Consider the following 24,366-nt stretch of genomic DNA (forward strand, 5'->3'; position numbering starts at 1 on the left):
AGCATATGAAAACATTGTTGAATATATTTGTCTCTGATAGTGTCATTCAATTTTTGTGTTGATTTTCTTTTTTTTTTGTTGAATATAAATTAATAACTTCTATTCTCAGAGCATTGATTGGTGGGGACAACACTCTGTCAATTGCACAAGAGTTTGCTGTTTTAGTAAATTTGGTGATGAAGGTAAAAAATTAAAAAGCCATTTCGGAAGATCTATAATCAACTATATGAACCCGCAAACCTAGTGGGGAAACGTGTCCCCGCTTTGTTTCTGTTAGTTCTGTGATTTAAAACAGTAAGATTTGCTTTGGAAGCAGTGAATGCAAAATGGGTTCAACAGTTGTAAAAAGGACTAACTATTAAAATAATATTTTAATAATATTTATATAATATTTAATATTTTATTTTAATTGGCAAATTTTGAAGTCAAAAAGACTCCCTCAGTGAATAAAACAATGTCCTTATGAAGAGTTTAATTAGATTTAAAAGGTTTCTTAACACCATATATTACCATGTGAAATCACTCTAATGAGGAGACTACTGCAGACTGGAGCAAAGTCATTTTCCTCATGGATCATCCATCTCAATGTCCAGAATGTGGAAACCATTTCTCTGCAGAAAGAAGGGTGCTGGTGATGTTCCACCAGTGAAGCATCCTGATGTAATCCATATTTACAGTTGGCTCATCAGGATGAGGGTGTGGCTAGTCTGTCCAACAACTCCGCCATGAAGAGTGAAGAAAACATCAACCAAAAAAAACCTCATCAAAAATTCACCACCAGGGAGCTGCAAGCTATGACTCTGGAGCCACAGTGGCTCTTAACTAGTGTTGTTAAATATATAATAAATGCCGGTTTCGGCTGTTTTTTCATCAAAATTCTACAACAGAATGAAAGGATCATGGACACTGAAAAAAAGAAAAGAATTCTGATATTAAAATGTCAGAATTCCTTTTTTTTAATTGGAAAAAATATCAGATTAAAATGAGAAAAAACTTGAGAGGAATAAAAAACACGCTCCAGATGTTATAATGTATACAGCGGCGCTAATACATTTATGTTACAGACTGTCAGTGAACTCACCAGGAGAAAAACTGTTCCAGTGCGCACGTGTGTTATAGAGAACAGATAACATCCAGAGACGGATTGTAGCCATGTGTCGCTGTATGACTTGACTAGTAAAGCGACATCAACTCCAATCCAGTGTATTTCTTTATACAAACATCACATACGTTAAATAAACAAAATTATAATTGTAAAACAATGTCAATATGGAAAAGGATTAGAGTGCTCTTGCTACATGCCAAACTTACTGAGTTTCTATAATTATTGGGAGACACGTTGTTATATCAGTCATGAAAAAAATGAATAATATGGTGTATATCCAGCAGGTCAGCAGGAAACACGCAGGTTTTAGACACACCTGGTGTCAGGCCGTCTGACGCCCCTGTAGGTAGGAAGAGGTGGGACTTTCTGAGACCGTCTGTAGCTTCAACAATACACCCGGAAATAGCTCGGTGCGCAGCAAAATACAAACGTCAAACTCTCAGTCACACGAACACGCCGCCAACACCAATCTATCAGAGCGAGATTTAGCGAGATTTGCAGTTTGAAGTCTGAACTCGTAAATTGACTGCATTATATTAATTGGTGACGGAGCGGATTTCAGCAACAGTCTGCTTAGCAGAATCATAAGTAATGTTGAGGGAAAAGCTTTCAGCATGACAGGCTAAGCTGAACCTTTACCTCTCGTGTGTGGCGTTCACTGGGGAGCTGCAGCCTCCACAAAGGTGAGTGAAGGCCTCAGGAAGTGAAACGCTTGCGTTTGGAGCATGAAGTGAAGTTTTGTTTGTTCCTCACTCTGCTAGCTAACGGGATAGCTTACCAATAGCTAGCTGGCGTACCGCTTTAAAAGTAACTTATTGAATAGAACTCCACTACTGTGTCGTTCGCCTTGTACACATTATTATAGCGGGACACAAAGGCGTTCTCTCCAGAGAACTTCTGCTTTCTGCGCCCGTATCGGTGGACTGTACCGCTTAGAAGCTACGGTGTCTTTAACTTCCAGGCAAACTGGCTTTTCCTACCTGGAAGTTCCACATGAGAACCGATGAAACCTTCTCACACTACCATAAAGCCAACAATGCACTTTTTATTCACCTTGATACACTTTGACGGGTTAATGTTTTTGCTGACTAATCTAAAGTAGGCGAAACAAAGTCTCAATCTATATCATTATAACCTGTCGCATAACTTTGATGTATTGTGCTTTTTGTGTTTCTGTTGTACCTAATGAACTCTTATATCAATAGTACGGAGCCCTCCACGGGACATGGGGAACATTTTTTTTCTTTTGCGTTACCTCGCAATATGCTTACTACAATATTTGCTGGTCTATTTCGTAAACAGTGACGAATGTCGATTTAAAATTTCAAATATATACACATTTAAAGAGCCTCAGTGAAAACCTGTTCATTCTTAACTCTTTGGTGCAAATAATTGTTTGAAAATCGATTTATTCACTGAATGTTTATGTCTGTCTGTGTAAGGCTGAGATCGAACTGCACGAAAACAGCCTTTTAACCATTCAGACTATCAACACAAAACTGTCAGATGACTTATTACTCTGCGATAATAGTTCAGATATAGTTTGGATGTATTTTTTTTCTTTCCTACTTTTGGAAAGTTTGTGTTTTATATCATAGGTTTGTGGTGCATTTCTGTCCTAAAGAAAAAAATATAGAACTTCAGATATTTCACAACAACATACTAAGATAGATGGAAAAACCTCATGAAAACCTTATATTATAGCAGAAAATATGATGAAGAAAGGCTTGCAGTATTCAATTATGCCACATGAACTGATTAGTACATTATTGCGAGAAAACGGAAAACCTGTTGCGAGGTAACGCAAAAGTTTTACGAGGTAATCCAAAAGGGGAAAAAAGAAAAACCATGTCCCATAGAGGGCTCCATATAATAGAATAAGTAGAGATATCCAGTTACAACTTTTTATCTTACCAATATTGCAGCTTTGCGTATTGGATGATACCGATATATCATATATATAATAATGTGTACTGACCCGATACATCAGCATGAATCATTCATACTTTTATTACTGACTTTATAGTGTGGAATGTAGGAATGTCTTGATGAAGTAATATTACTCAGAAAACAATAGTCAACAACAATATGAAAAAAACGTATCCATTTCTTATTAAATCTGCCTGCAGGATGCAAGAGCTGCTGGATAGAAATGTTGGGGCAGACTAAATGCTGGAGCAGAGTGACTCTATAGTGTGCTTATATATATTTTTTAGTTCCTGGCTGGTAACCCTGTACCCGTTTCTTGGCTGATAGCAGTTCAGGACTCCCCTGGAAAATAGCATGGAGTGGGACAATAATACTTTTTTTGTTTTAGTAGCAAAGTGATGGAAGGATTTGGAAATTGCACACACTTTAAGTAATAGTAATACACACACACATGGATACATACACACACTCAACAGGATCTTGCATAAGCAGAAGATGTGTAGATGATAAACATATATGTACCTTTTATATTGTATGCTTTTATTCTGGCAAAACAAAGTTTTATGCAAGTATGTAGAAGTATATTTACATCTACAGAAAGGTAGAAGTAAGTTTAAGTTTTACCACACAGCCCACTCCTAATGATAACAAGAATGCTAAAGTATCTGACAGGCTCAGCGTCTGCTCCTCTCCTCAGCTGTCCAATCACAGGAGCTTTTAGTGGGGATGCTACTATAAATCGACCAGCCAATAAAACGTCCCTGATTTTCTTAATTTTGGGTGATCAGGTGATACTACATGTGAAACCGGTCTTACTACCTCTGCAAAGGCCTGAAAGTCAGCCATTGTCCCGGTTTTTTGCTGTGATGTGAGAGAGGGCTGACTGACAGACCCGCCCAACAAGACCCGTCTGTGCGAGCGCTGCTAACAGTCACCTCGCTGTTGCCAACTTAGAGACTTTGTTGGTATAGTTAGCGACTTTTCAGACCAAAAAAATCAGTGTGGGCCAGAACCACCAGGTTAGGCTTCTTAAAGGTCAGTTATCGGCAGAAAACTGCAATCGGTGCACCCCTATTTTTTAGGGAGTGGCTGACTTCTTCTTCTTCTGACTTTTACAACAGTTCAAAGTAACTTAACAAGACCAACAACAGCGTTGAAGCTTTGATCTTCTGCTAAGTCATATAAATGGCTAGTTAAAGTCTGCATGCACTTAGTTCTCCTCTTTATTGCAGAATTTAAATCGCTTCACTTAACTGGAAGCAAACATGCTAACCTTTCTTGAACACACATCACAGCTGTTGTTCTTTCACGCAGTCTCATTCTCGGTGTTCTGAATGGTTTTCAGTTTTAACTGTTTATAAACCTTGTTTTCCAGGCCTCTTTTCCGATTTGCGTCTTGGTTCCACAGGTTGCACCATGGCGATGTGGATTCAGGCCCAACAGCTTCAGGGTGACGCATTGCATCAGATGCAGGCGCTGTACGGTCAGCATTTCCCCATCGAGGTGCGACACTACCTGGCCCAGTGGATTGAAAGCCAGCCTTGGTATGCAGCAAACCTGTGCTGGATTCTGTCTCTGTGATCTAAGCAAATAGGTTACATAGTTTTGTTGAAATGTTTCTCCCTTTTTTTCACAATGAATGGAAATTGTGTTGTCCTTTTCAGTGCTTTAGATCTAATAAAGTATTTGTTTCTTAGGGACTCTGTGGATTTGGATAACCCAGGAGAAGAGACTAAAGCTAAGCATCTGCTTGACAACCTGGTGGCAGAGTTGCAGAAAAAAGCCCAGATTCAGGGAGGAGAGGATGGCTTTCTTCTCAAGATCAAGCTGGGGCATTTAGCCAGCCAGTTCAAGGTAGCTGTTGGAGCCCCTGTGGTTGGGTGTGTTGTTGGTTCATTCATTTTAAGTGCGTGTGTTCTTTAGCTGTGCTACCTGCATCCCTCAGCGTGTGTGCTGAGATCCTTTTACTACTTTCAGCGTAGGGCCAGGAGTCTGACGGTAAGCACAAAACTGGATTTTCAGGATTCCTCAGGTGGCTTTGCTTTTCAGGTATTGCCTAGAGACATAAAGCAAGGAAAAGTACTGATCATACACTGTGAGATAACATGTTCATTTGGAAATCTAGGGAAAATAATCTTATACATGACTTCAAAGGTTACGCCGCAAACACTTTTAGTGTAAATATTATGGATTTGTTTAGTGTACTGAACTACAGTGTTGGTGGGTATATACGTAGTTTATTTAAAGTAACTTGTCAAATCTGACATGTAAAAATGGATAAGAGTTCACCAGGATCACTAATTCATAGCTCTACAAAAGAAGTCAAAATGAAATATTTAACTTAGAAATTATGGAAAATAATTTTATTTTAAATAACTTTAAATAAAATAACAGGAGCTACTTAAGAAAATACGGTAGCTCTTGAGTTAGTTTTTTTCCAGTTAGGCCTCTGTGTAAACTTCCTGGCACATCCTCTCCTGATGAGCATTTGAATTCTTTGTCACGTGTGAAGATGTTTTCTTTGTGTGGAATGATTGGATTTTAACAGGTTTAGAAATGATAACCCTTCCCAGATTGAGGAGTTTCAACACTTACTTCTCTATGGTCACTGCAGACATCTTTCCTTCTTGGCATTGTGTTGACACATTCCTGCCTGTTCCAGAACAACAAACTTCTGAAATGCATGCATCTATAGGGATCCTCACATTGACATCAGCAGCCCCCCAGGTGCCAGTGAACTGTAAATGTTGGTGTTGGATGGTGCTGTTGCATTGTGCCAGAGAAGTACAGTTGTGTCATGTGAGTTAAAGTGACATTAAATGCTGAGTTTTAACCACATGGAATCATTTTTTGTCTGCAGAGCACTTATGACCGCTGTCCTTTTGAATTGGTGCGCTGCATTAAGCACATCCTGCAGTCAGAGCAGAGACTAGTTCAAGAAGCAACAAATGTAAGTTGTTGTTTTTTTTGTTTGTTTTTTAATCATAAGCTGACATTTGTGAAAAAAATTACTTCCCAGCCTGCAGCAGAGCAATAAAACTAAGAACAATAACACATTGTCGGTTGTAATTGTTGCCGTCAAAATTGAAAGTACGTTTCCTAATGGTTCGGTGTGCAGGCGAGCTCTGGGAGCGGTGGGCAGGCCATGGACACGCTGTCCCAGCGACATCAACAGATCAACCAAGCTTTTGAAGAGCTGCGCCTAGCAACACAAGAGACAGAGAACGAGCTGAGGAAGCTGCAGCACAGTCAGGAATACTTCATCATCCAGTACCAGGAAAACCTGCGCATCCAGGGTGAGACTGTCGTACAAAGAAAACTTGGTGAAACAAACCTCAATAATGAACATTTTCAAACCAGATATTTACTCTGACTTTCATTTCTTGTGTTTTCCCTTCCTGAGGGAAAAATCAGAGCAACGTGCCCACTAAACCCTAGAGTTAGTGTTTTTATTGACATTTTCCTTAGACACCGTCTGATACTCTTGTCAGGTCTTTCTATAACAAATATCCCCAAAGCATGACACATCCACCTCCATGCTTCATAGTTGGTATGAGGTTCTCTTCCTGGATTCCTGTGTTTGATTTATGTCAAACATGTCCTCTGTTTTGTGTCCACATGCTTTCATTTAGACTCATGACTTCAGAAGTTCTGGTCTTTGTCTGCGTTCTCTCTGGTGACCTTCATGTTTGTCTCAGACAGTAAAAGTTTCCTCTTTGCACAAAACCCAGGAAGGTGAAACTTGTTCAGTCTCTTCTGATTGGACAGACATGGACTTTCAACAGCAACTAGAGGTTATGGCTTTGTTATAATAGTTTAGAGTTTTTGTAAGTTATTGTGATAAACTATAATATTGTTGTCTTTTAGCATTTTGAGGTCTGATCTCAGATCTGGACATGATGGCAGGTGTTTAGGATGTCCTCCACTTACAGACTACTTTCTGTACAGTGGAATGACTGATTTTAATTTCCTTTGAGAACTTTCTAAAACCTTTACCGGACTCAGGAGCTGCTATCTGTAATCTATTCCCTGAAGGTTTCAATTGGTTCTTATATCTCACCATCATGCTCACTCTCACTTTCACAGTCCATAGCGCTGAACTAAATGTCTGAGACTTGAACAGAGCAAACCTCCTCTAAAATGTGGAGACGGAAAGTTCTCACCTGAAATGAGGGTGGTGTGATTTAAGGGTGTCCTATTTTTATTTTATTTTAATTTTTTTTGCTTCAGAGAATGCATTTTTATTGAATGTTAGAATAGAATTTCAAAGGTATTTTCTACCATCTTAATTATATTTGGTATATTACTAGAACTTCCCAGTATTGATATAATTGAACTGGTTATTAAAATGTCAAATACAGTATGTTAAACATGCAGGCTGTCATTGGGTGTTCTAATATTTTGAAATATGTCTTCATACTGGGCCTGTCACAGTAACACATTTTGCTTGACGTTAAATTGTTCCAGAAGTTATTGCGATAAATGATGAAATTGGGTTTTTTTTGTTGGTTTTTTTTTTTTCAGATAATTTTCAAATAATGGTACTTTCATAATAATGCATGAACACATTCTCAAAATTCAATAAACTTTAAATTCTAATGTACGTTTAACACTGAGACTGAAAGACATTTTGGTAACACTTTAATTGACTGGTTGTGACTAAGACTGTCATGACACCGTCATAAACATGACACCTGTCATGAACAAGAGTAAGTCTTCATGAATATTTATGACTGTCGTCATAAAGTGTCATTCGGTAAATCATGACAATTTTAATACAAAGTTGACATTATTCAAATTGTCTTCGTTATGACAACTTGTCATTAACCAAGAGATCATGATCTGACATAACTTTGTTATAAAAGTATTACTGATTAAACTTTAAAAATTATGTAGCTTAATGTTATTAAAGCTAAAGTTTAATCAGTAATACTTTTATAACAAAGTTATGTCAGATCATGATCTCTTGGTTAATGACAAGTTGTCATAACGAAGACAATTTGAATAATGTCAACTTTGTATTAAAATTGTCATGATTTACCGAATGACACTTTATGACGACAGTCATAAATATTCATGAAGACTTACTCTTGTTCATGACAGGTGTCATGTTTATGACGGTGTCATGACAGTCTTAGTCACAACCAGTCAATTAAAGTGTTAACAACATTTTAAATATCCAGAATAAGCAAACAAAACAGAAACTACAAATAAAATGAATTATAAAGTCTCTGTAAACAAAAGTGTCCTTCAAAAAAAAACTAAGTGAGACCAAAACACCAGATAGAGACGCCAGTCATCCAGATTTTGGTGGAAAGAGGAAAAACTGTAAATCATGCACATGGAAATTATTGAGCTTTTTTTCATCCATCAGGAGATTAACTGATTTAATGCATGAAATCAATTAATCGCAAACAGAGAGCAAACATTGCTTTCATTATCAATTCTATCTCGATTTAGTACACAGCCTTTGTGTCTTGCAATGCATGAAATGGCTCAGATAGGCTTTACTGCAATGACCGGCTGGTTTAGTGTCACCAGAGCATTGTCATGGTCTTTTCTCTGAGGTACGCACCAGGGTGGGTTTCTAACATCCTGCATGCTGTCTGCCCTTCCATGTGCCAGCCCAGCTGAGCAGCTTGTCTTCAGTCCCCCTAGCAGAGCGAACGCAGCGGGAAGCCACCCTGCAGAGCAAGAGGGCCACTGTGGAGACCTGGCTCGCCAGAGAGGCCAGCACACTACAGAAATACAGGCTTGTATGAATACACACTACTTATTATTAGTCTTATGTTCCCCATGCTTATCAGTGTTTTGCAAAACACAGTTGCTGTTTGCACAAAAAGTGTCAGTAGCCTGGTGGGAGCGTAGGTAAAGCCTGGTGACCCGCCAGGCTTCTCATACACGCTGGGTGTTGTCTTTGATCTCAGTTTCCTACAACATCCATCAGGGCTCACTGTAAGCACTAGATCCTTAAAAAGGAGGTAGCAATGAGGCAGCTTTACTCGAACCTTCTGGCTGTTACAGACGTTCAGAGGGAGCTGCTCTTAGGAAACTACAAGACATGACAAACAATGTCTGTTTAAAATGAGTCTTAGGTTTTGATTTATTAAAATGCTCAGTTTCGCAATGTTTAATTTTTCAGAAGATCTGCTCAAGTTCTGCTAACTGGATCTAGAGCTTTGCTAATGGTTTTGAAATAATTCCTGGAAATCTTTTCCAACCAGTCCTGAAAAGCTCATATAGTTTTCCACAGCTTACCAGGTCGACGTGTCGGTGCATGTTGTTGGACTGTGACTGTGGCTGAGACAGAGGATGTGTTCAAACGTGACATTTTCATTGGACCAGAGTTTGTTTGCTGTGAGCTTATGAAGTCAGGTTTACACAGATGATTCTCTGCTGGTAGGACCTGGCAGATCAGCACCAGAAGACTCTGGGTTTACTGAGGAAACAGCAGACTCTGATCCTGGACGAGGAACTCATTCAGTGGAAGAGGAGACAGCAGCTGGCTGGCAACGGGGGTCCTCATGAGGGCGGACTGGACGTTCTGCAGTCCTGGTAAAACCTGGACAGATTTTGTTCCCTCAAGCTTTTTCTTTCTTTTCTTTTTTTTTTTTTTGCAATTCTGTGATCAAGGAAATTCATGCAATATCATCAGATCCTTGCATTTTTTGTGCTACTGAGTAATTGTGAATTTAATGTAAATTTGAAGCAAAAATTGTCAAAAACTTTGCTTTAAAGTGATTCTAACTCCCACCTGCAGGTGGCAGCATTTCTAACTTCTACCGTGCATTTGTCTCAGCTTTACTTGCGGTCAAAGTCCATGATCTATATGAAGAATTTATTGCTAAATTCTTACAAATATTTCTAAAGTAGCACCACATAATCAGTGATTTTGATTGCAAAAACAATCACGAAATCCTGGAGGGACACATTCTTATTCTCATATTGAATTTAAAAAAATTGCATGTTATAGACATTCATTTTATTTTGTGAATAAACCTTTGTGAGGTATTTCTCCTTTTTCTGTCTTGTAAAGGTGCGAGAAGCTGGCGGACCTGATTTGGCAGAACCGACAGCAGATTCGGCGCTGTGAGCATCTTACCCAGCAGCTCCCTTTGCCTGGTTCAATAGAAGAGCTGCTCACCAAACTCAACTCTGACATTACTGACATCATCTCTGCCCTGGTCACAAGGTAAAACTCTGCCACTTATTTCTCCATATTGAACACCTAAAGTCATATAGGGACTTTCAACAGATCTCATTTATATGTGCAATGTGTATTTGGATCAATCCGATTTTTTTTTTTTCTCTTTAAATCTTTCCCAAGCAGTCCTAAAAAGATCAAATTGTTTTCCACAACTGAGCGGTGCGACATGTGTGGTGCATGTCGCTCATACAGCCGACATGCACCAACATACTGAATGTTAAACTGTATATTAGGAATATTAACATTATACTGGTATATTGTTTTATATTTTGGGGATTTAACAAGAGACGTTACACTTGCCAAGATATTAATATTTATATATCTTTCTAAACAAGAGCTCAGTTTTATTAGTTTTGCCCTAATTAAGAAAGTTAAAATGTTGTCTTATTGGAATTAATTGTACTTTTTCTCTTTACCACAAAGAACCATTTCTTTAACAAAAAAATACTGCTGCAATATTAAAAATGGTATAAATTATTAGGATGGTGACAACTCTACTACAAATTTTTTTTTTTTCCCCCATTTAACTTTTCTTCTGGTGCAGTGAATAATCTCTCATCGATGTTCTCTTAATCCATACTCTGATCATCAGTCAGCTGTAAACTGCTGATCAACATGTTACTGTGTTTCTGTTTTTCAGCACCTTCATCATTGAAAAGCAGCCGCCCCAGGTGTTAAAGACTCAGACGAAGTTCGCAGCTACAGTCCGTCTTCTAGTGGGGGGGAAGCTCAATGTCCACATGAACCCACCGCAGGTCAAGGCTGTCATTGTTAGTGAGCAGCAAGCCAAAGCTTTGTTGAAGAATGAAAGCACACACAGGTGAGGAGCTTAGCTGGATGGAAACTTGTCTCATTCAAAACCTCCACCAGACATTTTATTGGATAAGAAAAGGCAAATATTTCAGATTTTTTCAAATAAAACATTACAGCTTTAGTTGTGGTTAATATAGATGTACAGTAATTGATACATTCCATGAGTTGAGACAAATAGCTGCCCTGGTGAAAAGACTGCTTTCTGCTAACCCTGGGTGGGGTCTCCTCCAGTGCATCATAAGCCTGGAGGGCCAACAGGCTTCAGTTGTGCCCCCACCAGGCTAAGCATTGTTTCTTTATTTACTTTAAGTTTTTTTATACAGCAGTAACGGTGATTGCAAAGACGGGTTAAAGAGTTTCTTAGGTGAAACATTTCACAGTTTCACAGTGACAACATAGTATAGTCAGTATGTGAACACAGACTGAGACGTTTTAATTCACCTGAACTCTACAACTACTGCCTGTCTTTAGCATTCTACACACTAACAACTTCAAAAAATAAAGTGACAAGTCAAAGATAAAAGAATAAAAAAATGTAGACACTTTAATTAAGATGAAGTGCAAAAAATATATATTTATTCTATGTTTTTTTTGTTTGCGTTTTTTAAACTTAAGAGTTTTTGGTTATGTATCTTTAATAATGTCTTCCAATAACACATAATTACCTAGTGATATTTTCAAATTTCCCGTCAACTTTAAACATTTTGAGCTCAGTCATGATGCAAGACTGCGCCATACCACCCACCGGTCTTAGGTTTCCTGGGGGAAATCCTGCCTTGGGTATGAGCTGAAATGAGATTTTATGTTTCTCATCTTGACATCATTTTAAAGGTCATTATTATGTAAGATGTTTTATTGTTATAATTAACTTGAATTAGGCTTGGATCAAATGTAATTGAGCTAGTTTTAGTTTAACTTTTTTCTTAAAGGGACAATATAGAGAAATGAATGTCTGTCTGCTTGTCTTTCCCCTTGACAGTGAAAGCAGTGGAGAAATCCTTAACAACAACTGTGTCATGGAGTACCATCAGGCCACAGGCACTCTGAGTGCACACTTCCGGAACATGGTAAACTGTTTTACTGCACTCAGTCTGCCTTTTTTTACTTATAGAATCACAAGGGATCCACCAATATGAGAATCTGTGCTGATATCGATATCCAATATTAGTATTGCTTTTATGGCCGATAACCAAGATTTACAGATGTCACATTTATATAAAGCTCTGGAAAAACTTAAGAGCCCACTGCACTGAACCCCATTTTAAACCTCCTACATATTGATTTCTGAACTCTTCCTGAGTTAAAACATTATTGTTGTTTCTAAATGAATATGAACTTGTTTACTTTGCATTATTTGATGTCTGAAAGCAGTTAATCTTTTTTGTTATTTTGACCATTTCCCATTTTCTGCTAATAAATACACATTTTTTGCTTGGAATTTCAGAGACATGTCAGTAGATCAGAGAATAAAAGAACAATGTTCATTTTACTCAAACATATAACTATAAAAAGTAAAATCATAGAAACTGATCATTTGAAGTGGTCTCTTCATTTTTACCAGAGCTGTATATATTTCCCTCAGCTTTCAACACCATGAAAAAACACACATTTGTACTGTGCTTCAGTTAAACTCCCTACAAACCTGTACTGCTTTACTGTTACATGACCAAAGAGCCACACATCCACATCCAGAAACACAAATGGCAACAAGATGGAAATAAACGTCAGTTTTAATATCGGCCCAGTTTCACATATCGAACAGATACTGATGTGTGAAAAAAATTACTAACATCGACTAATAGAGCGTTGGAACGTGACGTCACTGCTCTAGACGTGGGGATATGAGCGCCATCTTCAGGGGCCATAAACATAACCGACAAAAAACGACTGTCTCAAAGATATTTTTAATCTAAGTTACTTAAAATGATTTATCAATGGTTCGAACTTGCTGCGTTATTGGATGTAATGTCTAGTGACAACCGAAACGGTAAAAAGATGGAAAACGGACTTTCGTTTCACTGTTTTCCTGCCTGTAAACAACGTGAGGGGGCTAAGTTATCTGAGCTAACGAAAAGGAGACGAATATCCTGGGTATCAGCGGTGAGACGTCCTGATATTACGTTCTCCAACATCCCAAGATATCTACAAGTTTGCTCCAGACATGTCCATTCTGGTGAGTGTCTAAATTTGCTTTGTTGTTGTTGTGTCATAATGTTTTGCTATGATTTTGTCTGGGTCACTCATGTTCAGTTAGTTGAGTTCATTTAAGTGGGTCAACCTTGTTTAGGTTGGACTTCTATTTTTTATGTAGCATAGTCCGAGTTTTGTCAGTGGACATCGAGGTTATTCCATTATTGTGAAGTAAACTATTTTACTAGTGTTATCAAATTTACCACATTAATACTGATGTGTGTTCTGATATGTCCTCTTAAAGGCAAACCGACCTTTGAAATGGTAAGGCGAGGTAAACGCCACAACATCGGACCGACATGCACGTAAATTAAAGAGGTGATACAGCAAAACTACGGTGGATCAACAAGTTACAGAGACTGTGTTTTCATTATTTACCCCAGAAGAGGTAAATAATGAAAACACAGCAGCGGAGGCTGTAGAAGAGGAGCAAGTTGGAGAGGCTGAGGAGGAAACCCCAGGAGAGAAGCTCAGCAAGGCTGCACCCTCTGAAGAGGAACATGAACCATTGGCGTTGAAATATGTGTTCAGTTGGAAGTGTCTGTTTTCTGTCATTTAATCATTTAATGTGGTAAAACATTCATGAAACGTTTGATTCAAGCTCTTCAAGTTGCATGTAAACAGTTGATGAAATGAATCACATTTTAAGTAAAAAATTGATATTTAAAATATTTCAGGTAATAAATATGCATGTAATGAAAGATTATATTTTTAAATAAACATTTTATGTGATTAAAGTAAACAATTACATAATCAGACATTTTCCAGTAAACATTAAATGTAAACAATCAAAACCAGATGAAAGAGCCCATCTTTAAACATTTAATGTGTAATTAAACAATTCAGAGTGAACAATAAATGTGACAAGTAAATGTTATGAAATAGATCACACTTTAAGTAAATATTTGTTGTATTTAACATAATTCAGGTAAGTAGTGAACATGTAATGAAATAGATCCTGTCCTAGAATTTTATGTAATTGAACATTACAGGTAACAAATGTGATGATCATCTGAGGTAATACATTTTATAAACATTTAAAAAATACATTTTTTAAATATAAAATTAGTAAAAAGAAAAAGGGGTCAGAATGTAATAAAGATGTGTGCTTCATCTGTACAGTCTAAAAGAACAATTTCACACTGATTATGAGTTAATGGGGCAACGATTTGGAAGCTATTGAAAAAAACATAAAAATTATTTAAAATATTGAATTGACTTAAAATTTTAATAGAGGATTGTGTGCCTTGTGTAACAGCATAAATTGCCACTTTTTTGTATCAGTTGGTCACAAGGCAAGGCATTTATTTACAGGAGTGTTTGGTTCGGAAACTGACGGTCACCGAACCTCCGAGCGCTTGAGGAGGGAGGAGCGTTAGAGAACAGCTGGCCGGAATTAGCGTTCATAAATCGGTCCAACCTTGAGCTAAAAACCCCTTACTCTGCGGAGCGCAGATATCCAATATCCAACTTGAAAACAACTTCACTGCAGTTGGTAACTCATTGAAAACGCCGGAATAAAGTTTGTTTTGGTCTGTGGCCTTTAAAGATGGCGCAGAGCAAGACGTAAACGTCATACGCAGTAACTGTGGTTCCAAAGCTCTATACCTTTGTTGATGTCAATCTGTTGTGGATCCCTAATAATAAGTATTGATTTCCTAAATTTTGATCACTTCATACATAATGTAAAACACTACTGTAGTGTACAGTTTGGATCATTTTGACAAAGTGATCCAGTCTGTATGTGTTGGTCATTTCTTTAGCTTTAAAGCTCAAAGTTCAGTGAATCCCAAAACCTCAGCCAGTTCAGGGATTTGATCCCCTTTCTGTCTGTGTGGCAGCTTTTGGTTTTAAAAAGTTACACATTTACCATTCTGCTTGTTGTGGTGAAGTGCTTCATGTCTAATATGTTGCTTGTTTGTTCTTTCACAGTCACTGAAGCGAATTAAGCGTTCGGATCGTCGAGGTGCCGAGTCTGTGACAGAGGAGAAGTTTACAATTCTGTTTGAGTCCCAGTTCAGCATTGGAGGAAACGAGCTGGTGTTTCATGTCAAGGTCATTCACATGGAAGCCTTAAAAGATTTGATTTATTTTTTGCTATCAGAACCCTGAAAACAGTCCAGTAAAAGTACTGTTCTATGGTTCTGTTCAAGCCTAACCCATCATAGCAATGAAATTCTGTTTTGTAATTGTGCAAATTCAAATAATTTCAGAATGCTTTTGTTTACCTGTTGACTTTAATGTTTTATGTTTGACCTGCAGACTCTGTCTTTACCGGTCGTTGTGATTGTCCATGGCAGTCAGGACAATAACGCCACGGCAACAGTCCTGTGGGACAACGCCTTTGCTGAGCCAGTAAGATACTTGTCCTTAAAAGTGTATATATATATATGTATATATATATATATATATATACACACAAGTAAACACCAGAGTAATGTTTAATGCAGCTTTTTATATTATGGTAATCATTGTAATTGTTTTAATTTCTTCTAAAATGCTTTCAGGTTTTTTTTCTTCTAATGCTTCTAAGAAGTCAGCACAGAGGAAAATGTAAATGTCTGTCTTCAGATGAAGTTAAAATAAGGTGTTTAAAGTAAGAATGTACCAACAGATTTCTAGTTATTCATTTTAATGGCTAAGAAGCTCAAATTGTCCTTATATTAAACACAATACATGTTTTTAGTTTTAACTTGCAACAATTAAATGCTCTAAACTAAGAAAGGATTTGGCTGTTTATGATCTAAAATAGACAAAATAAAAGTAGTGTAAAAAATAGTAGTAAATTAAAGGAATCCCTGCCCTGCCTTAGCTAGCTATACTTTTATTAACACTGTTCTTTCACCTTTTCCTTCACTAGGGAAGAGTGCCGTTCCTTGTCCCTGACAAAGTGCTGTGGACCCAGCTATGTGAAGCCCTTGATATGAAGTACAAGGCAGAAATGCACAGTGGGCGTGGCCTGACGGAAGATAACCTGGTCTTCCTGGCACAGAAAGCGTTTTCAAACAGCAGTAATAACCCTGAGGATTACCGTAACATGACCATTTCCTGGGCCCAGTTCAACCGGGTGAGGCCGGCTCATTTTCTCATTTAAGCTTTTCTCCAAGCAGGTGAATGTGACTGTTCCTAACTGAGACTAAATGAATACCAATAAAATGTCACAGGAACCGAAGCTTAATTATTTGCAGTGGGGAAACTTTAAATAGTAGCAGCTCCTCGTTGTTATAGACCTTTGCAGCAGTTAGTGTATCAGAGCCATTTACTCTAATGAAGTTGATAGTAGAGCAAGTATATTTGAGGAACATGACAACTTGACTTCTCTGTCACTGTTAGTTGTATTTGTTAAAGCTGTGCTACATAATACTTAGGCATTTTATATTAACCAACTTGCTGTGTTGTTACAATCAGCTCTGGTTTCAGAATTTTTCAGTAACTTCTGGAAACAAATTGACAGATTTTTTGATGTGATTTAACAGGAAAACTTGCCTGGACGCAACTTTACCTTTTGGCAGTGGTTTGATGGCGTAGTAGAACTCATGAAGAAACACCTGAAACCTCATTGGAATGATGGGTAATGAATTATGTGACCCTTTTTGGGAAAAAAAAACTGTTTGTTTTTTTAATGTAAATTTAAAATGGTGCATTATTAGTCTATTTTTGTCACTGTCTGCATTTATTGAAAGTTTCACACTTTTTAATGTTTGACCCAGAAAAAAGACAGCTAAGTTAATTTCCCCCATGGCTGTGATTTCAGGGCTATTCTTGGGTTTGTGAACAAGCAGCAGGCTCAGGACATGCTGCTGTCTAAACCCAACGGCACCTTCCTGCTGCGCTTCAGTGACTCTGAGATCGGAGGCATCACTATTGCCTGGGTGGCTGAAAATCCCAACAAACAAGGTAAAAAAAACTAATTCGGCAGTATTGCACTGGATGACATGTAAGTTGAATATTACAATATTCTTAATCGATGTAATAATGTTTGTCATTGACGTGAGACATGCATCATAACTCTTCAACAGAAGAAGCCAGTAAATTATAACATAAACAAAGGCTGAAAATTATGTTTATGATGTTATGTAAGAATTCTGTCACAATACTGTTGGCTCCCATTGCTGAATAAACTTCAAAATCCGTTCGTGGATGGAGCCGAAGTTATTACTTCTGAAAGCAAAGCAACTATTGGGATTGACTAATTGTATGAACGACCACACAAAAAAATTGGATTTCACCAAAACCTTTTAAATGAGCATCAAGACCTGCTGTGTGAATGTAGCCTTAGACTTTGCATCCCTTCCAACAGCAGGACAACCAGTTTAGTTCAAAACACAGCTGCAGTTTGGCTATTCTGTTTGAAAAAGTACGTTAGACGAGAGGAATATCTGCAGAAAACCCAATCAAAAACACATAATTCAAAATATATATGAACACTTCTTCCAATAACTCGGCTATGCAGACACTACAGAATAACCAGGTCACAAAGTAATCTGCTAAAACATTTAGCCAGGTAGCCTACAGTTAACAGTATAATGCATAAGAGCCTAAAACCAAAACAGACCAATGTTCAGGAACTAGAAGGAGAGACTTTAAAACACCTTAGATTTTAATAAGATAACACAAACCACAGGCTACAGTTTTCAGTTCACATCAGTTATTAATACACCTGTCAAAAAATTATCATCTTTAGGCACTGAACAGAATAAAATCTTATTTATTTGCAAAAACATATAGTGCATTCAGTTCAATCATGCAGACAGGTTCAGAGTCCATAACATAGATTCTAGTTTAGTCCCAATTATAAGACAATGCAGTCAAGTTCAGTTTATTATTCAAATTGAAAAAGTTTTCTATCCAAGGGAACTCAGTTATTTAATTTGCAACAGTTCATCATATTGAGCATTTATGTATCTGAAGTCCAGAGAAGTCCTGTTTAACAGGAAGAAAGTTCCAGCAGAAGCAGAACCTAGCTCAGTGTGCTCAGCCATCAGTCCTGGGCGACTGGAGGTTTGAGAAGACAGAACATGCACACTAAAACACAGAGATGAGAAAGTAAAGGGTTAATGACAGCAGTAACTCCTTCAGTGGCTTGAACAGCATCCTATAAACACCTGGAATATTTTATTACCAATAGGAAGGCTTTATACGTCTTCCTATTGGTCGATTAGTGTGTATGGTGGTTTTGGTAGCCCCAGTCAGAAACCAATCCTTACTGAATCTAGCATTGTCATCTTTGATGTAATTGTGTAGGTGAAAGGCTGGTCTGGAATCTGCTGCCTTACACAACGAAGGACTTCTCCATTCGCTCCCTAGCTGACCGCATAAGTGACTTGAATCATCTTCTGTTTCTTTACCCTGACCGGGCCAAGGACGAGGTCTTCGCCAAGTACTACACCCCTCCACTCTGTATGTGTACCGACTGCTTAGTTTTGATCATCAGCACACACTTTTTAAAGGGTTTCATCAGTATGACTGGAAGTGGTGCTGTAAACCTAAAGGGGGTTATTTATCTTCCAGCGAAACCAGTGGATGGATACGTTAAACCGCAAATCAAACAAGTTGTACCAGAGTAAGTTGATTCCATAATATCTGACAGTTATTGTTAGCAAGTATCAAAGTGTTGTATTAAATCCCAAAAGTTAATCCATAAAACTCAGATTGTGACGGTGCTGTTCTGCTACAGCACTGTCGTCTAATGGATATTAAAATGCATGTCATAAACTAAACAGAAAAACTCATGCAGTATCTACAGAACAAGGACAAGATTATTTAAAACTAACTTTACAGTAAAATGGAAAATGAACCACTGTACTACAAAAGCCCATAACATAAATATCATTTTTCAGCCATTCTTGTAGTATTTTATATGTTTTCATTCTCAAGGGTCTGGAAATGTCTTTCCTCTTAAAGATTGACTTTTTTTGTTGTTGTTGCTTTTTCATTCAAACCTAAATGTTTCGGAGCATGTAGCAGCAGTGGACTGCATGGTCCTGTTAACTCTGCAGCTCTCCCTTATACATAGGATGATGGTGAAGGTACTGGCAGCAGTAGGTCAGCTGATTCCCCCTTCACTTCTAGAATACCAGAGCTAGGTTTAACTTCTAGAGAGAGAATAAAACAGATTACATAATGTTACCTGCTCTCAGGTTCCTTTAGTCGTGTGCATGATGTTTTATTTTCTGTGATTGTTTAGACTGCTTCATATTGTGAAACAGAATCTATGAGGCCAAAGACACACGGCTCTGTTCAGTGTCTTACTCAGGGTTGGACATATTTGGGATTTTGAAACTGTGAATCTCTGATTCACTGAGTCAATCTGTAAATCTTAATGTTGCAATTCTTCTGTTTTTATTTATTGTTCTTATTACTGAAGACGTTTCCATGTCTCTGGTAGATTCACCACCCCAAAACCTGAACCCGCCACTGGAGTTGTATTCATGGACCAGACAGCTTCGTCCTCTGGGAGCCATTCCAACAACTTTGGTGTCTACTCCTCCATGTAAAGACACAGTGGTGTTCTTCATAAGCTCGTCTGCTGTTTAGTTACACTGGCACCTTATGTACAGTTTACAATCAAACCTGGAACAATTGGATTGCAGCACTCCTTTGCTGCATTTTGTGTTCAAAATTATTTTCTTATGAACAGATGAAAGCAAATATTTTGTGAGTTTTGTACACCAAAGCAAAATCAAGCAATTGAATTTCTTATTGGTCCAAGTATGAGCCTTAAGAGCATTAGCTCTATTGCTCTCAGTATATGCATAACAGCATGAAAATGAATGATTTAAGGTCCTTGATACAATTAAGAGGCAACAACCAATCATTGGTTGTAAAATTATGAAACATTTTAGTTTGAGCTGCATCTTTAAAATGATATACAAAATAGCAGGCATACAAAATAAAATTCACATAAAAAAATTTTGATATTAGGTATGCACTGATATAAATATTTGATAGATATGTAAATATCATACACTGGTGTTATTGACTGCGCTAAGGCCCTCCCCCTGGCTCTGATTGGTTGTTTCTGACAGACAGTGGTGTATTTCTGCAGTGGAACCACAGGGAGGAGGCAGATCATGTGTCTTACTGTCACAACACAGCGAAAGTTGAAGTAAAAAACATATTTTCTTATTAAACTTACATTCTGCAACTTTATTTATTGGTCCGATCCAGTATGTTAAAGTGTTTACTGTAAGCCGATAGCAGTGTTGGTGCTTCCCTATTTGCTACACCTTGCTAATGCCTGATTGGTTCTTGGGTTCAACAAGGTGCAGAAAACGTTTGTCCATCTAGATGCTTAAATGCATCAAGTTGCTGCCGTGTATAATAAAGCGGCCAGTGAGTTTACGGTGCAATCATTCAGTAAACAGAATGATTCCTGACTTCCCGTGCTTCATTGACCTCCTAACTTCTGCCTCTGTTGTGTGGCCAGTAGTGACAACTTGCTGGATCCGGAGGGAGACTTCAACCTGGAGGACACGATGGATGTTGCCCGTCATGTGGAGGAGTTGCTTCGCAGGCCCATGGCCAACCAGTGGAGCAGTCAGCAGTCCTGAACCTGAAACGTGAAGCCGCTGCACACCTTTGTGTTGTTTCTATGTTTGGTTGTTTTTTTGTCTTTTTAACACTCACTCCCAAAAATCCTGACGGGCAATAATAGAGAAGAGTCAGCTTGATCGACACCTCAATCCACTTCACAGTTCGGTTTTAGCATTTAGTTATGCTTGTCCATATGAGGAGAATATAGAGCTATAGTTGCTGGCTGATATCCTCTCATGCTCACCAGAGTTTCTCTCATCTAAATTTGCTTGATGGTATTTTTTTTATAAAAAGGTTAGGCATGCAGTAATTTTCAGTAGAAGCTGTACAGTAAGTTCATGTGTAGCTGATGAACCTGCAAGACATGAGGAAACATTTTAACTGGGGAGAAAAAAGCTTGTCCAGAAATGATTGTATAGTTATCTGTGAATAAGTACTAAAAAATTAATCTATTTTCTATTAGCAATAAAAATCTGTCATTACATATTGTCTAAAAACTTTAAAGAGAGAAAAACTTGGATACTATGTAACTTCTTGCTAAACACCAGGGGCCTTCAACACAAATGGTACTTAGAGACACGTTTAGTTAACATGTCACTTATTGTTGATTGTAATTTCCAACTTTTTAAAAAAGGTTTTATTGGCTTTAGTGCCCTTTATCTGAAAGTAGTTGGACAGAAAAGAGGGTAATGAGAGAGGGGGAAGACATGCAGCAAATGTCGCCTGGCTGGGAATCGAACCTGCGACTACTGCCATGAGGATTATGGCCTTAATACGTGGGTCGTTCTTTGCCCTGCGCCACCACTGCGCCCCAGTAATTTTGACTTTACAAAAAGTGTCAACCATCAGACCAGCTGCAGTTTTTTTCATCTGTCTGTGACTTCAACTTTATGGCTGATTCAAACCAATTATTAATCAGTTTGGTCCAAATAAATTGGAATGGTTGTTGAACTTACAGGAAAAAAACAGATTCTAATTTCTTTCTTTTTCTAACCCTTCTGAAGAGAAACCTGTTTGTATGAAATATGAGATGGCATTAATATTAACACAAAGATGACATGTAGGAAACATGCGTGTTTGACTTTATCCTTTTCAATATCTAATCCAACAAACGGCTCCAATCCAGAATCATCAGAATGAGCTGCCTGGCGTTGGCAGAGAGGGTTTCACTGGGTTTTCTTTGGTGGAACCAGCAAACTGAACTCTGCAGATCGACACTGATGAGTTTTTCTGACAAATGTGTCTCCATGTTGAGGGAAATGAACAGGCTTTCCAACAAACGCATAGCCAAGAGGCATTGCTACAACAAAGACATAATTGATCAAACACGTTTCCTTAATTTTGTGCTTTAAAAGAAAACATAATAATCCTGGAATATCAGGGTTCCAATGTAAAACGAGTGAAACACTGCCCCCCTCTGCCTCAAACAGGTGCTGCAATGTGTAGGAAAGAAGAGACTGCCACTTGCAACAAGCCAAACGCTTAAATACTAAAATATTTGACTAGTGCCTTCACACAGGTTAGATGATTCTCTATGCTGTCCTCTGGAAATGTAGGATTTGACATAGGAGCGCTTTTCTACGGATAAATTCTGAATGCATGTTTTGCACCAGAGCCTGCAGTGATGAGATTGGAACTGACAGCTCTCTTCCCATTGCTTTGTTTTCAGCCCCAGCTGTGTTTTTGCAGCTCCAAACACAACAAAGGGATAATAAAATCAGTTAATATAAAAGGAGACCCAAGAAGAGGAGAGTGTCTGTGCAGAAGTGCTCTGCCACACAGTTGTAGGTTCTAGTGACAGAGAACTTCAGTGTCTTTACCACTCAACACATTTATGTGTTTTATGTACTGTCTGCACATTTGTGTGAACTGCATCACTTTAAATCATCTGCAGGTCCTGGTTGTAGTTTTGACTCTGAGCTGAGCTGGTTAGTTGCTACATAACACAAACGGTGTCAGTAGCTGCTTCTAGGTTTCCTGAAGAATATAGGATACAAAGGTTAGATTTCTGTAGATCTTTTTGTTTCCTTCCTCAGAAGTTACATAGTCTAACTTTAAGTGTTAAAAATGTAATTGAATGTCTTGAGATGTATTTTTCCTTGCAGTGCATCTGTTCCACCGTACTGCCTTGCATCATGTTGACTTGAGGTGCTGAAACATGTAAAATAATGAGATTTTACTGTTAAGTTTTTGTTGTTTTTGCTTTGAGTTCGAAATTCAGCTAGTGTTTTTAATTTCATATAGAGCTGTTTTATGCAACGTGAAGCAGACAGCTGGGTGTCACTAGAACGAAGCAGAGTTTAATCCTAAAACCTTCGTCTTGAACACCCACATTTACACTAACTAATGTGTCCTAACAAGGTGAAATAAAGTCTTAAAGTGCCTTTTTATGTGTTGGAGCTGGCAGACTTGCAAAAACATTTCCTGTGCACAAACATGCTGTAACAGAGAATTTATTAGAGGCAAAATGGTTAGAACATTAATAAAACTCTTACATAGAAAATACTTGTTTAGGGTTATTATGACAAAGGGTAATTAAATTCTCATTTTTAAAACTTTAACTGGAGGAGGAAGCTTGTTAAAACTGGCTGGACTGATAAATCAACCTGGAGTTCCTTAATGTTGGGAGATTGATCGATACTTGCAGGAGAAGCTGATCTTATCCACTGATCTTACCCACCTCTGCAAAAGTCTGAAAATCAGCCACTCTGCTTTTCTGCTCTGATGTCAGGGCTGAGTGAAAGCCCCGCCCACCAGGTCATTTCTGCACATGCTCAGTTGACAGTAGTCACTCCACTTCGCAACATTTTTAGCAACTTCTCAGACAAAAATTGGAATCAGCAGGTCAGGTGATCAGTGATCAGCCCGAAACTACAATCAGCGATCAGTGATCGGCACCTCTGATTACAACAAAATGAGCCAGCCGCACTTTTGAAATGTGGAATCAGACCACACCCAGCTAGTTGTCTGTACAGCCTCACATTTTACCTCAAGAGCTAAGAGAAGGTGTCACAGATTAGAGGAAATAAGTAGTCACAGTTGGTTAATGAATAAAATTACAAGAAAAACATTCTTATCTGAAATCCTTATGGTAGCTATTGACCCTGGAGAAATGAGCTCTACTGTGCAGTAAATAATCTCAGTCCTTCAAGTGGAGTTCTAACTGTGTCTGAACAGAACTATTACTGTTCCTCAATCAGCTTTAAATCTCTAGTTGTGTTCTGCCATGTGAATTCTGTCTGTAAGGTTTAAACATAAACTATGTGTTGAAAGAGTTTTCCTTAATGTGTCTGAAATATTTTAGGTACTTTTGTTTTGACGCTGATATACATCTGATGTTTACCTTTTAGTGCATCTCTCAGATTGATACTCTTGGTTGCTAGGTACATAGTGTGTATTCATTAATTTTTATTTCTGATCAACTTTTTCTTCTGCGATGAATTGACTTTGTTTTTGTACTTACTTTTCAATAGAATACCGAAGAATGTGATACCATGCTGTTTTCTACTATGCCATGTTAAAATAAAATCATCAAAATACCTTTTTAGTGAATCTTTTGTGTAACCGATGGACATAAGATTTCTTA

The 24,366-nt window shown here is 38.0% G+C and overlaps 1 protein-coding gene and 1 long non-coding RNA gene across 3 annotated transcripts; both read left to right on the forward strand.

Moving 5' to 3' along the window:
• The first annotated feature begins 1,489 nt into the window (after positions 1-1,489).
• LOC114150687 (signal transducer and activator of transcription 5B-like) lies at positions 1,490-24,320 on the forward strand. Of its 2 annotated transcripts, none has more exons than XM_028027286.1 (19): positions 1,490-1,788; positions 4,410-4,578; positions 4,732-4,888; positions 5,895-5,984; positions 6,153-6,330; positions 8,660-8,790; positions 9,438-9,589; positions 10,071-10,226; positions 10,882-11,061; positions 12,034-12,121; positions 15,177-15,299; positions 15,507-15,599; positions 16,105-16,311; positions 16,721-16,815; positions 16,999-17,141; positions 18,489-18,644; positions 18,756-18,807; positions 19,633-19,737; positions 20,674-24,320. In XM_028027286.1, the coding sequence occupies exons 2-19, from the start codon at positions 4,451-4,453 to the stop codon at positions 20,795-20,797; spliced, it is 2,358 nt and encodes a 785-aa protein (XP_027883087.1). In that variant the 5' UTR covers positions 1,490-1,788; positions 4,410-4,450; the 3' UTR covers positions 20,798-24,320. The 2 variants fall into 2 exon arrangements, with proteins under 2 accessions (XP_027883087.1, XP_027883088.1); XM_028027287.1 differs by having other exon boundaries at positions 4,443-4,578.
• LOC114150690 (uncharacterized) lies at positions 12,534-14,314 on the forward strand. The gene is made up of 2 exons (XR_003596811.1): positions 12,534-13,227; positions 13,489-14,314. It is a non-coding gene; the product is annotated as an uncharacterized LOC114150690 (long non-coding RNA).
• Positions 24,321-24,366: the final 46 nt, after the last annotated feature.

The sequence above is a fragment of the Xiphophorus couchianus genome, chromosome 9, assembly GCF_001444195.1.
Source record: "Xiphophorus couchianus chromosome 9, X_couchianus-1.0, whole genome shotgun sequence".
Lineage (NCBI taxonomy): Eukaryota > Metazoa > Chordata > Actinopteri > Cyprinodontiformes > Poeciliidae > Xiphophorus > Xiphophorus couchianus.